The 15,131-nt window shown below is 45.3% G+C and overlaps 1 protein-coding gene across 3 annotated transcripts in view; it reads left to right on the forward strand.

Annotated features, from left to right (window-relative positions):
* Positions 1 to 15,131, forward strand: part of CAMTA1 (calmodulin binding transcription activator 1) — a 724,786-nt gene that overhangs the window by 197,272 nt on the left and 512,383 nt on the right. For all 3 annotated transcript variants that reach the window (XM_081201361.1, XM_081201360.1, XM_081201362.1), the window contains exon 3: positions 10,880 to 10,947. In XM_081201361.1, the coding sequence (XP_081057487.1) occupies positions 10,880 to 10,947 (68 nt within the window). The remainder of the gene's footprint in view (positions 1 to 10,879; positions 10,948 to 15,131) is intronic.

The following is a 15,131-nucleotide window of genomic DNA, read 5'->3' on the forward strand; positions in this document are numbered from 1 at the left end:
AGCTGCGCAGAGTGCCTGGGGCAACCCAGTCCGTTGTGTGGGGTATCATTAGTAAAATTACCATTATGGAATGGGACGTCTTTATTTTCATCGGAGAAATGTTGGAGGGTATTCAAGAGCCCCCCAGGGAGAGCTCGGACTGGCTGGATGAAGAAGAGCAGTGGGAGCCTGCCTCCCAAAAGCCCCCCCCCCCCGGGAGGGCTCCACAGCCACCTTAGAGCCTGGAGCTTGGTGGTGGGACACTGAGGAGCAGTCAGCAGAAGGGACGAGCTGTGAGCTGTTAGAAGCAGGAGATCTGAGCGATCAAGGGGTGTGTGCAGTGCTTCTTTTTCTAAAAGAATGTTTAGGGTTACTCTCATTTTCCCACTCATATTGAAATACTGCCCCTCAATGAGGCCAAACTTAGATTCACAAAATATTCAGGGCTATGCATACCCCTGTGGTGTCCTCCCAGAAAAAAGGACTGTGTGTGTGTGTGAAATGACTTCAGAGCAATCCAATACAATCTATTTCAGCCTAAATGGATGGCCCCTCCAGAATTTGACACACACACACACACACAGAGAGAGAGAGAGAGAGAGAGAGAGAGAGAGAGAGGAATTTGTAAATCTCTTTGTGGTTTGCTATTCAGAACTGAAATAGATGACCTTTCACACTCATGCAATACTGTACCATACAATACATGCAGGCCTGGGAAAATAAATAAATAGGGGGAATACAGTGGTACCTCAGGTTACATTAGCTTCATGTTGCATACGCTTCAGGTTACAGACTCTGCTAACCCAGAAATATCACCTCAGGTTAAGAACTTTGCTTCAGGATGAGAACAGAAATCGTGCTCCTGCGGCGCGGCAGCAGCAGGAGGCCCCATTAGCTAAAGTGGTGCTTCAGGTTAGGAACAGTTTCAGGTTAAGAACGGACCTCCGGAACGAATTAAGTACTTAACCTGAGGTACCACTGTATTCTGATGAGGGGATGAGTTTTGTTCCACATGTCAAATTTATGAAGGAAAGGGAGAATACGGGGGGGGGGGGGAGAATGGGGACGGCAAGCCTTGTGGGGAGCTTCTCCTCCACCCACCCACCTCTCTCAAATATTATGCAAGATAACTATGTTAAGAACAGGAGCTTCTGAGCTATACTGACATGAAACCGCTTGTTTCCAGAGACTCAGACTCTGTTGCTCGTTGAGGGATGGGACCTGGCATTCCCACGCTGCAGCCCTGCGGATAGTCACCTTAACCTAGCTGGAGCTGCAGGGCAGGGGTGAAACTAGGCTTTATTTCACCCGGGTCAAAGACACCCCTTCCCTGCATTTGTGTGCTCACACGCACAGGCTGAGAACCTCAGTGGCACCCCTCTGGAGGCTTCACCTGGGGCAAAAAACCTGGCTGCAGGGAAGTGGAAGGCACAACTGGAAAGCCTTACCCTGGTTGGCTCCTCCTTGGGGGCAGGATGAAGAGAGGGAGCAAAGTGGAAAAAGAAAAGGAGAGAAGTGAGAATCAGGGAAAGAGAGAGAAAAAGTTCAGCAGCAGAGTAGGAATAGGGGAAATACAGAACAAATTGTGTCCTGTATTGAATTGATACAGGACATAGCATTTTATACTGAAAGAAGGGACAATCCTGTATTACACAGGTCAGGGGGTGGCGCTGTGGTCTAAACCACAGAGCCTAGGACTTGCCGATCAGAAGGTCGATGGTTTGAATCCCTGTGATGGGGTGAGCTCCTGTTGCTCGGTCCCTGCTCCTGCCAACCTAGCAGTTCGAAAGCACATCAAAGTGCAAGTAGATAAATAGGTACCGCTCCGGCGGGAAGGTAGACGGCATTTCCATGTGCTGTTCTGGTTCGCCGGAAGCGGCTTAGTCATGCTGGCCACATGACTCGGAAGCTGTACGCCGGCTCCCTCGGCCAATAAAGAGAGATGAGCGCCGCAACCCCAGAGTCAGTCACGACTGGACTTAACAGTCAGGGGTCCCTTTACCTTTAAAGGACAATCCTGTATTACACAGGTCAGGGGGCCGGGCAACCTGTCTTGGGGTCCACCTTGTGGAACACACTCCCTGTGCACATAAGGCAGGCCCCGACTGTGGTGCATATAGCTGCCACCCCGACGCATAGCTGGCCCTATAGAAATATTTTAATAAAATGAATAAACAACATGACAATGCTGGCAATTCTATCTGTATGTCATCCAAGTAGGCGAACAGGTACCCAATTAGCTTCAGAAAGGGGGTCGTGGGTTGTTGCTTCTCATTTTGGGTGTCCTGACTGGGATTGTTATCTGTGTACATGTGTGGGGGGGGGAGGGGAAGAGTCGCCTCTTGCCTTGCAAGGATGAAGGATTAAATCTATTACAACACTTACCGGTGGCGATTTGTATTTTGTTCTCACGCCTGTTGACATGAAAATGTGTCTGTGGCTTCAGAGAAGCAGAGATGTCCATCAGCGTAATTGATGGATCACCGGCGTTTTAACCAAGCCGTTTAAATCTGCACATTATCCAAAAGTCTCAGTGCCTGCCCCCTTATTGAGATGTCGGAGGAAAGCTTAGCACAGAGGCCCCTCTCACAGCTTCCCTTTGCGTTCCCAGTTACAGTAAGCCCCCAGGAATAGCAGCCGCAAAGCACACTTATCGAGGGCGGCTTTCCGTTAGCTCTCCCAGCCCATTGATTAAAAATGGCACCACTCACTCAGTCAACTGAAGTTGCAGTTGATTAAGCTGCTTGTTAGTGTTAGGAACCCTGCAAAGAAACAATTTGTCTTACTGTAACCTTTCCCCGTCCTTGCAGGATTTTGCTTCTTCTGGCTGTTAATTATTCTCTCTAAACAAAAAAGGCTTTTCATTTCTGAGCGGGACAAAGGAAGTGTACAGAGAAGGGGATCGCACAGTTTAAATGTCAGCTGGGGCAGGTCTGGCTTGATTTATGTGGAGGGTGGGGAGCAGGCAGGCGGAGGAAGGGCAGAGTCCCCATGGCATCTGGGGCGAGGAGCAAGCCATATACAGTGGTACCGCGGGTTAAGAACTTAATTCGTTCTGGAGGTCCATTCTTAACCTGAAACTGTTCTTAACCTGGACTTCCGGGGGCGGCGCGAAACTGTAATGGCGGTCCTCTTCGAGCTCTGAAGAGGGGCTCCGCGGAAAAGGGTCGTTCGCTGCGGCATAGCGACGACCCATCAAGATAAACCACGGGTAGAGTGAGCCCGTGGCCGTGGGACTCGGCGGGCACCAGAAGCTGCTCCAAAAACACAGAAGGGACCCCGTAAGGAGACCCGGAGTGAAGGAGGGGTAGCGGTGCTGTGAGTTCATCGCTCTTTCCGCGGAAGTGAAGCCGCGCGGCTGTTACAGATGAGCGCTGATCCTTCTTCCTAAAATCAACACCAAACTGCAAGTAACATACCCGTGAGTAAAGGGGACAAAAATTTGGCAAAGAATTTCGTAAATTTGGCTGAAAGCGGGAGACGAGAAAAGGGAAGTCCGTCTTCCGACATTGCTGACAAGATCAAAGCAAAGCTTTAAAAAGCGGAAGCGCTTGAAACGGGACTTTGGGAAGCTTTAACTTTTTCGTGCTATTAAACCTGCTCTTTTTCCTGCTGAACTGAAGGTGGAAAGGGACTTTGATTATAAGAACGAGTAACGGGGGTTCTCCTCCTACCTTTCCCTCCCTTTGGGGTGATTTTTAAAGAGCCAGATCGTCGGGCTGCCGGAGAGAGAGACCGTGCTAAACTGCGGAAACAGTTGCAAACTTTGTAAAAACTTTGTTGGAGTATAACTGATACATTTGAGCAGGAAAGTTTGGATGTGATATTGTTGCAAGCACCCCTTGTGAAACTTTGTTGAACTTTAAAAGGTGCTCTGGGGAATTTTGAATCTTTGAAGGGACTGTTGGATATTGAACTTACTGAGTCGAAAAAATTTGGAACTTTAATGGCGGTCTACTTCCTTCTTTGTCTTTGAAACTTGGTGGCACTCCCCCTACAGGGCTTTCGGATTATAAAATCCTGGGAACTGACTTTTGTTTTGAATTCCACTTTACCGGTTGTTTATAATTGAATTTGTCTTTCTCATGGAACAATAGACAATTTGACCTTGAACACTGACAGATGTGTAATGAGTGGTGCAGGGAGAACAAGAGCATCTAAAGCTAAGGAATCTAAAGAGGCCAAAGAGAAAGAAAAGGAAAGAAAACCAGCACAACTTGTACAAACAACACTGACCCAAGGACGCCGATCGTCGGTTCCAGCTGTACTGGTGACCCAAAGGGAACAAGGGGAAACAACTGAGAAGTCCACTGAGGAAGATATGGCAGCAGGTGGGTCAGATACACTATTTAAACAAATATTGGAGCAATTATCAAGTTTAAACCAGAAGGTGGACGACCAGTCTTTGAAGATAGATAAAGCAACTTCCTCGATTCAAAAATTGACTGATCAAGTTTCCCAGCACACGCAAGCCATAGAGAATCTGCAAGGAGCAACAGCGGAAAATCGGGAATTGGCTGGAGAAGCAATCCAGAAAGTGGGAGCTCTACAAAAAGAAGTGGAAGAAATAAAAGGAGAAGTTAAGCCCCTGCACAAACAGGTGGGTGAACAACAAGTTTATCTGTCAATGGTGGAACTGAAAAATCGCGAGAATAACATCAAATTGAGAGGCATCCCGGAACTAGAGCAAGGAGATTTGATTGGATACTTAACACAGGAATTTTCGAAGTTCTGGGGTTTAAAGGAAGACACAGATTTTAAGATTGTCTCGGCATATAGACTGGGAAGAGTGGTAAAGAAAGATAGATCCAGAGACTGTCTGATAATTTTAAGATCAAAGGAAGAGAGGGATAAGATCCTAGGTCTTCATTTCAAAAAAGCAATTGAAATACAAGATAAAAGGGTGGAAATCTATAGAGATATCCCGAGACAGCTGTTGGATCTTAGAGCCACCTATTCAGAACTAGCAAAATTGCTGAGATACAACGCAATTCCCTACAGGTGGGAGTTTCCACAAGGATTATCTTTCACCTACAAAGAAAGGAAGGTTAAAATTAGAACACCTGAAGATAACCAAAAGTTCCTTCACGACCACGGAGAAGATCTCCAAAAAGGAGTGGATTGGCTTCCAGCTGTACCGGCACCAATATTGCCTGAAAGCGGGCCAACGCCTGCACCCTCGGGATCTGAGCAAAAGGAAGGCACACCATCTTAAGAACGTTTAAAATAGAACAGGATGTCTCTGCAGCTACTTAGCTGGAACATAAATGGCGGGAATTCTCCGGAAAAAAGAAGGAGGATATTCCATATTTTGAAAAAAGAACAATTGGATGTAATATGCCTTCAAGAAACACATGTGACTAGGCTCCACAGGAAAGTATTAATTAATAAAAGACTTGGCCAAGAATTTATCTCATCAGACAAAGTCAAAAAAAGAGGTGTTGTAATTTATGCAAAGGAGAACCTGTCACCAAAATTCTTATTTAAAGATGATCATGGAAGAATTCTCGCAATTGAAATCCAAACACAAGGGGAAAAGATTTTGATATTAGGAGTTTATGCGCCAAATGATGGAAAATCAGAATTTTATAAGAAGCTGCATGAGACAATGATGGACTATTTGGACTATTCTAATATTATCGTGATGGGAGATATGAATGGGGTGGTGTCTACAAATATGGACAAATCCCAAAATCAAAATTTAACAACAGACGGCAGACTCCCTAAAACCTTTTTTGAAATGACAGACAATATGGACTTGATTGACATTTGGAGGACAAGGAACCCCTTGGGTAAAGAAGGAACCTTCTTTTCTGAGGCCCATTTGTCATGGACACGAATCGACCAAATTTGGATATCTAGAGGGCTGGCCCCGAAAACGAGAAAAGTGGAAATCTGCCCAAAAACCTGCTCCGACCATAATGCCTTAAAAATGGAATTGAGACTTTTCCCAACTGGATCCTTCAGATGGAGAATGAATGACACCTTGCTAAGAGATCAAGAGATCGTTAAGAAGGCCCAAAAAACGCTAAAGGACTACTTTGAAATAAATTTGAATACTACGGTGGAGAAAAGAATAATCTGGGATGCAAGCAAAGCTGTAATGAGAGGGTTTCTGATACAACAGAATACAATAAAGAGAAAATTTTGGAATGGAAAGAAGGAAAAAATTCTAGAGAAAATAAGTGAAGGAGAGAAAAAGCTGAGAACTAATCCGAAGTCAAAAGAGGTGCTAAGAGAGATCAAATTCCATCAAGCACAATATTCGAAATTGATTAATCAAGAGATTGAGTGGAAAATCAAACAAATGAAGCAGAGATCGTTTGAATCAGCAAATAAATGTGGAAAGTTGCTAGCTTGGCAATTGAAAAAAAGACAAAAGCTAAATACGGTTACAAACTTGGAGATTCAAGGAAAAATAGTTCAGAAACCAGAAGAAATAAGAAAGTGCTTCCACAGATATTTCAAAGAACTTTATGCACAGGGGCCTCAGAAAGAATCGGAAATAGACCAATTCTTGAGGACAAATGGACTATCCAAAATAAGTCAAGATAAAAGATCAATGCTCAACAGTAAAATAACTCAACAGGAAATTGAAGGTGCCATCCAAAATATGCAACTTGGCAAATCTCCAGGCCCAGATGGTCTCACCTCCAAATATTATAAGACTCTGAAGGACTGTTTGACACAACCGTTGTTGGAGGTTTGCAACCAGATTATGGAGGGGAGAAAGGCACCGGAAACGTGGAAAGAAGCATTCATCACATTGATTCCCAAGTTAGAGAAGGAAAAGACTCAGCTTAAGAACTACCGTCCCATCTCACTCCTGAATGTGGATTACAAAATATTTGCAGACATTTTAGCAAGTAGACTTAAAAACGTATTAAATGAAGTAATTCACAAGGACCAAGCAGGCTTTCTCCCTGGTAGACACATGTCTGATAATACCAGGAATATTATTGATATATTGGAGCTGTTGCGAATTAGAAACACAAGGGCTGCTTTAATCTTTATTGATGCGGAGAAAGCATTTGACAACATTTCTTGGATGTTTATGAAGAAAAACTTGAAGGGGATGGGAGTGGGACGGGGGTTTGAAAATGGAATAGAAGCAATTTATTCAGAGCAAAAAGCCAAGTTGATAGTGAACAATGTGGTGTCGGATGAACTTCTAATTGAAAAAGGGACACGACAGGGGTGCCCTTTATCCCCTCTGCTATTTATTTCTGTTCTGGAGGTATTGCTGAATATGATTAGGGAGGACCAGCTGGTGCAAGGTATAGAGGTCGGAGCGAAACAATACAAACTGAAAGCCTTTGCAGATGACCTAGTCTTGACAGTACAGGAGCCAGTATCTAGCACAAAAAGAGTTTTGGAACTTATTTTGGAGTTTGGTCGGGTGGCGGGATTTAAGTTAAACAAACAAAAAACTAAGGTTTTGGTCAAAAATCTGACACCTACAGAGATAGAGGGGTATCAGAAAGAGACAGAGCTAAGTGTGGTTAAAAAAGTGAAATACCTGGGGGTATACTTGTCCACTAAAAATTTAAACCTTTTCAAAGATAACTATGAAAAATGTTGGTTGGAAATTAAAAAAGACTTGGATATTTGGTCAAGATTGAAACTTACCTTGTCAGGCCGAATCGCAGCTATAAAGATGTGTGTTTTGCCTAAAATGCTATTCTTATTTCAGACCCTTCAGGTCGTGGACAGAATGGAATGTTTTGGAAAATGGCAGAAGGATATTTCTAAGTTTGTCTGGCAGGGCAAAAAGCCCCGAATAAAATTTAAAATATTAACCGACTCAAAAGAAAGAGGGGGGTTTGCCCTGCCGGACCTAAGGTTGTACTATGAAGCTGCAGCCTTCTGCTGGTTGAAGGATTGGTTCCTGTTGGAAAACACCGATGTCCTAGATCTGGAAGGGTTTGATAATGTGTATGGTTGGCATGCATACTTGTGGTATGACAAGGCGAAGATTCATAAATTGTTCAAAAACCATATTGTCAGAAAATCAATTTTTGCCGTCTGGATGAAGTACAAGGACTTATTAGAAAGCAAGACCCCGAGGTGGCTATCACCTGTGGAAGCCAAGATTTCTAAAAAAAAGCCCAATATGGAGGCCTACTGGCCAAAATATTGGGAACTGATTGAAAGAGTTGGAGATAATTGGAAGCTCCAAAGCCAGGACAAATTAAAAGGTAAGGTGCGAGATTGGTTACATTATGCTCAAATTCAAGAGGTATTCAAAATGGACAAAAAAGTGGGTTTCCAGTTGGAGAAATCGAAACTGGAGACGGAGTTACTAGAACCAAAGATTAAGGTACTTTCGAGGATGTATGACTTGCTGCTTAAATGGAACACACAGGATGAGACAGTTAAATCTGCTATGATAAAATGGGCACAGGATGTAGGACACAACATTATGTCTGAGGACTGGGAAAGGTTATGGAACACCGGTATGAAATTCACGGCATGTAGTGCCTTGAAAGAGAACATTATGAAAATGGTATACCGGTGGTACATGACCCCAGTCAAGTTGGCTAAAATATATCATCTTTCTGATAATAAGTGTTGGAAATGCAAGGAGGCAGAAGGGACATTCTTTCACCTCTGGTGGACCTGCCCGAAAGTAAAGGCCTTTTGGGAAATGATACATAATGAGCTGAAAAAGGTATTCAGATATACCTTTTCTAAGAAACCAAGGATGAAGGATTAAATCTATTACAACACTTACCGGTGGCGATTTGTATTTTGTTCTCACGCCTGTTGACATGAAAATGTGTCTGTGGCTTCAGAGAAGCAGAGATGTCCATCAGCGTAATTGATGGATCACCGGCGTTTTAACCAAGCCGTTTAAATCTGCACATTATCCAAAAGTCTCAGTGCCTGCCCCCTTATTGAGATGTCGGAGGAAAGCTTAGCACAGAGGCCCCTCTCACAGCTTCCCTTTGCGTTCCCAGTTACAGTAAGCCCCCAGGAATAGCAGCCGCAAAGCACACTTATCGAGGGCGGCTTTCCGTTAGCTCTCCCAGCCCATTGATTAAAAATGGCACCACTCACTCAGTCAACTGAAGTTGCAGTTGATTAAGCTGCTTGTTAGTGTTAGGAACCCTGCAAAGAAACAATTTGTCTTACTGTAACCTTTCCCCGTCCTTGCAGGATTTTGCTTCTTCTGGCTGTTAATTATTCTCTCTAAACAAAAAAGGCTTTTCATTTCTGAGCGGGACAAAGGAAGTGTACAGAGAAGGGGATCGCACAGTTTAAATGTCAGCTGGGGCAGGTCTGGCTTGATTTATGTGGAGGGTGGGGAGCAGGCAGGCGGAGGAAGGGCAGAGTCCCCATGGCATCTGGGGCGAGGAGCAAGCCATATACAGTGGTACCGCGGGTTAAGAACTTAATTCGTTCTGGAGGTCCATTCTTAACCTGAAACTGTTCTTAACCTGAAGCACCACTTTAGCCAATGGGGCCTCCTGCTGCCGCCGCGCCGCCGCACGATTTCTGTTCTCATCCTGAAGCAAAATTCTTAACCAGAGGTACTATTTCTGGGTTAGCGGAGTCTGTAACCTGAAGCGTCTGTAACCTGAAGCATCTGTAACCCGAGGTACCACTGTACATGCGAATCAAAGGGATCATAGGGGGTCGCATGATCTGCTTCAGAGGGGGCCCCTTGGATTCAGTTCCAGAATTGGAGTGCCCGTTTCGCCACTGCTCTCTGTTCCTCCTGTCCTCTTCCCTTTACCAACGGTAGCCAAGGTGTTGCCCCCCAGACGGTGTCCAGCAACATTTTCGGGGGCACCACATCGTCTTCCCCACTTGGCATCATGACAGTGCCTACCTGCAGGCTGCTCACCTGGCAGTGAGGGGAAAGACGCAGAGGAATGGAAGGAGCCTGTTCAGTCGTGACAAACCACACACCTGCAGTGCGCTCTGTACAAAATTTGGAAATAGCAACTGAAATGACTGAGGTCTCGGTTCCACTTTGGAATGAAGATCAGATAATGCTGGGAGAAACCAATATGAGAGACCACGGCGCGCGCGCGCGCACACACACACACACACACACACACACACACTCCTTAGCCTGCTCTTTAGGCGAAACAATCAAACAAACGTACTGTACCAGGTTTCCCCAGAACAGTTGTCAAATGTCAGCGATCAGACCATTGCCACCATCAGGCTCACAATCTAAAAGCCATGACACAAAAGGAAAAGGGGTTGGGAAGCAGGAGGAAAGACTGCAGACTTGGGCGCCATTTCTTGGTTGACGGGATTATTTTATTTTCTCACAGAATTTTATTGGTCTGTGACTGTGATAAATAATTCTTTCCTCCCTGTCGTGACCAGCTGGAGCAGGAAAGACTTCAAGGACAGGAGGAGTCAAAGGTTGTCTGATCAGAAGTTATTTTGAATATGTATTTTGAATACTTTATAGCCTGATTGGTCCCCAAAGGAGCTCACAATGAAAGTGTGTTCAAGGGTGTAACAAGAAGGCTACATGGGAAAGGTTGAATGTGGCCAACCCTTCTGGTGTCTGGTTGTTGATGTCCCATTCCCCAGCTCTGGGCTCTGCTCTCTGGGGGGAGGGGGTAGAAGGGGCTGCGGAGGCATTGGACTGGATTGGGGGTGTGTGTGTGTGTGTGTGTGTAAGGCCTGGTGAATGATCAAGATGCAGAATCATGATGCCCCACTCTTTGGTGATGTCAAAGTCCCCCGACAGCTGATGATTTGCCGCGATCCCTGCTCTCATCAAGAGAAATGGTTTTTAGAGAAGTGAAAGCACTGATTTTTAATGGTTTTTCTTTTCATTTTCTCACCATTTGTGAGATGCTTGTGCGGTGCAATTAATAAGCTTCATTCACTCATTCATAATCTAACCCTCCCCTGTTTTTTCCTCTTTCAGGAAATTGCTGCATATCTAATAACATTTGAGAAACATGAAGAATGGCTAACAACCTCCCCTAAAACCAGGTAAGACTCCCAAAAAAGCCCTCCTTCTTGTGAAAATGCCCATTGATCTATTTTGCTCCTGATTTTACTTGACTGGCTAAATCAATTCATTGGTCACCCAGTGAAGGCAAAAGGCAGGGAGGGGCTCGATGGGGTGGGGGCCAGGCTGCAGAAGAACCAGCAGCCCACCAAGTCATGCTTGATAGCTTGTGACACCAAAGTCTCATTAATTGACTTAATGAGTATTTTATTGAATGAAATCAGACTGATTAAAACCAGGCCATCTGCAGTCTTGACAGGTGGGGAGGGGGGAGGCTGAAACCTGATGGCTTAACGTTTAATTGTTTCTGTTGAGAGGGATGGATTTCGAAGGCTTGGCTGAGCGAAGGGGTGTCGTCTGCTCAAGTCCGCGGCGTTCCCAATTGCTGCAAACCATTTTATACCAGACAGCAAAGGGAACCAGAACTGAAGGGGAAGTTGTGCGGGTGAATCTGAGATTGTCTGTTGTCCTGTTGGATTAAGCTTGCTGCGATGAGACCCTACCACCACCAGCCCCATCCCCAGCCCACTTTCCCAGGAAAGGCCACAACTGGAAGACCCGTTGTATACACTTTAGGTCGTAATTGCTACAAGGTCTTCCAGCTTTTAGAATTGTAGTAATTTTGCTCAGCCTCAGCTACAACAAATGAGAACAGAAGGTGTGTTTTCGTGCTGCGCAAAAATTGTGGACATTTTCAGTAGGGTTGAGAAGTATGTTGGGCTGGGTTTTTTTTTTTAATCTGGTTGTTATTATTTTTCTTAACTCTATTCTCTGCAAAGGTTTGTGTTTCGGGAAGGCTGTTTTGGGTCATTTTCTTCGGGCCACAGATGTTACTGAATTACAGGTCTTCTTCAGAATGACAGGGACAGGGGCTTATTGGAATTAAAGGTGACTTGAGAGCTCCTCTTGATAGCTCCACCAGCTTCAGAAGTCCAGGCGTGGTGGTGGCTCAGGAGAGGGCCTTCTCTGCAGCAGCCCCTAAGTTGTGGAACTCTCTCCCCCCAGAAGTGCACCTGGCAATGTCACTCTGTCCTTCCCATGTTATGCTGAAGAGGCATCTCTTCACCCTGGCCTACGACACCCGAGATACGTATTTTAGGACCCATCCCATTCTCTTGAACATAATCTGTATTTTTTTAATTGTTGTAATATGCCCTGGTGCTTTGTGGTAAAGAGCCATCAAGAGATTGAAATAACAACAGATTAATGACACAATTTGGGAGGCGGGAGGTAGAACATCTCCCTTTCCATTTCTTCTTGCTCTGTAAGGAATTGCAGTGAGATTAACATTTGCAAATAGCTGACATTTCAGCAATATCCAGAGGTTGCCGTTCAAAATGTGGAATTTAAGTTCCGTTTTGAATATGACGCTTTCATCTCAAAATACGAATCCTTTCCCTAAGGTACATTCTGTTACGTTCAGGGGGTCTTATGGCCAGGTAAGCATGTAATAAGAGTGTCATTTTAGAGGGACATCTCGGAGTGTATGTCAGATTCAGAAGTTCTGCGGCACTTCAGCTATCGCAAGGGGCCAAGCACAACTGCCTTCCAAACTCTTGAAGTGTTTTCAGGTATTGAAACTGGATATCTTCTGTCAAATAATCAGTGAATACGGTCAATGTGATTTGTTGCATATTAAGTGTCAGAATTTGCAGTGGGGAGCATTGGATTCTTTTGCAAGGGATAGATTAATTTCAGCTCCAATGAGTTCAACCATAGGAGCCAACTCCTAGGAGCTGTGGGGCCTCCTCTCCCCACAATAAAATATTTGAGGGGGCCAGGCCCCACAAAGTTGATAGGGATTCCCATTCAAATGCTGTGTGTGCACAGTGTCCTGTGATCAATTATGTGGGGCAGGCCTTACCCTGGCCCCCATAATATTTTATACAAGTTGGCACCTCTGAGTTCAACATTTATTATTTGACACATTTTATAGCCAACTTTTCTTCTGTGATAGAACTCGAAAGAGCTGGCATGGGGCTCCCAGAAAGCTTCTCATGTAGCTGATGACCAGGCCAATTTTTGAAGAAAAACATAGAGAGAAAAAATAGGGGTTACGGAGGGAAAACTTCAGCTCAAAGAGACAATAATTGTGCGAAAGCTCCCATTCCAAGCCCACTTCTGAAACATCAGAAATTTTGGAAGCATCAGAAATTGGGGAAGAGGAGTGGACTGTCCAGATTGGAGCCTTGGGCAAGGCTTGGTCTTGCTAACCTGAGAATGCCTTCATTTACAGTATTCCCAAATTCAGGGATTGATGCAGAAGATCCCAACTCATAGGCAAACTTGCACTGGGGTCCTGCTTGCGGGTTTCCCATTTTGACACCTGGTTGGCCACTATGAAAACAGGATGTTGGGGTTCCCCCCCTCCAATTCTTTTTCTCTCTCCATTCCCAAACCCAATGACATGCAAAAGCTACGCAAGTCAAATTCCATTCTCTTTACTTGCCTGTTGCTTGGTTTGACATCTGATTCCTTGGCAAACAGTTAGTCAGGAGGACAAAATTTTAGCAAGACTCGAGAACTGCTGTTGGGAGTAACACGTGGTTGTTGTTGTTTAGTCATTTAGTCGTGTCCGACTCTTCGTGACCCCATGGACCAGAGCACGCCAGGCACTCCTGTCTTCCACTGCCTCCTGCAGTTTGGTCAAACTCATGCTGGTAGCTTCGACAACACTATCCAGCCATCTCGTCCTCTGTCGTCCTCTTCTCCTTGTGCCCTCCATCTTTCCCAACATCAGGGTCTTTTCCAGGGAGTCTTCTCTTCTCACGAGGTGGCCAAAGTACTGGAGCCTCAGCTTCAGGATCTGTCCTTCCAGTGAGCACTCAGGACTGATTTCCTTCAGAATGGATAGGTTTGATCTTTGTGCAGTCCATGGGACTCTCAAGAGTCTCCTCCAGCACCATAATTCAAAAGCATCAATTCTTCGGCGATCAGCCTTCTTTGTGGTCCAGCTCTCACTTCCATATTTCACTATTGGGAAAACCATGGCTTTAACTATACGGACCTTTGTTGGCAAGGTGATGTCTCTGCTTTTTAAGATGCTGTCTAGGTTTGTCATCACTTTTCTCCCAAGAAGCAGGCATTCCTAAGGTTGTGCTGATGCCAAAAATAAAAGGAGACCCTGGCCCAGTTCCTTCCAGTAGGCAAAATGGCCTCATGAGCCATTTACTTAAAACAAGGGGGTTATAGCTTGTATATAAGTTTATGTCCCATTGTGTTTGATAAGAAGGTTGGTGACAGGCTATGAAGTGGTGGCGGCCCCCTTTTAAAATCAGCAGGGATGTGCTGAGCTCATGCTTGGGGACCATGGCAGGCAGGGAGATGGGTTTTCCCATCTTGCTACCTGGGAGACTTTAACTGGGGATTCTGTGGATATTCTGCAGGCAAACCAGGTGCTCTAACACTAAACCACAGCCTATTCCCCTGGCTGCTTGGAATAACTCAACTGCCGCAGGTGCTCCTGGGACCTTGGAGTGGAGTGCAAGCAAGGAAGGCAAATTGTAAATAAATAGATTTTCAGCATAGCCCTTAATTCTCCACTCTGCAGCCTTGAGTTGCTCCTTGCCAGAGCACCAGTATACAAGGGAGGAAGCTTTCCGTGCAAGCATTGGATGGCCTGGGCCAGGATCAGACCCCAAGGGCTTCGTGCATGGAGTCTGCCTTGCCGTCTTTCTTCTGACCGGTGAAGGATTTCCACCCTCTTTCTGTCTTCTCTCTCCCCTTCCCTTCCTTTTTGCTGAACAGCAGCCAAGGGTGGGAAACGCCGTTTCCTGACTTGAGAGGTATCGTGAAAGCGAAAGCAGATCATCCCGACCTGGTGCCGAGTCAACCTATTGAACGATCCAAAGTTCTCTTATGCAAAGTCGGGTGGGGTGGGGTGGAAATCAGCCGCAGTATTAAAATGTCTGATTATGGATGTATTTGCAGAAAGAGTTACTTCCCCCTCCTCCCCGCAGCACCCCATAAAACTTTGAGGGTTTGTTTAGTCTGCTGAAGGCAAGGCACAAAAATAGCAGGATTTCTATTAATATTACACTATCCTGCTCCTTTGCGATTATACTTGAAAGCTCTGCTGTCCCGGGAGAAGGAGAAAAAAAGACTGAATGTGTGCGTTTGTGCCTGTGTGTGTGTGCGTTGTTGTGCGCACAATTGCTGTTCAAGG

Source organism: Podarcis bocagei, assembly GCF_964188305.1.
Source record: "Podarcis bocagei genome assembly, chromosome: 7".
In the NCBI taxonomy this organism is placed as follows: Eukaryota; Metazoa; Chordata; class Lepidosauria; order Squamata; family Lacertidae; genus Podarcis; species Podarcis bocagei.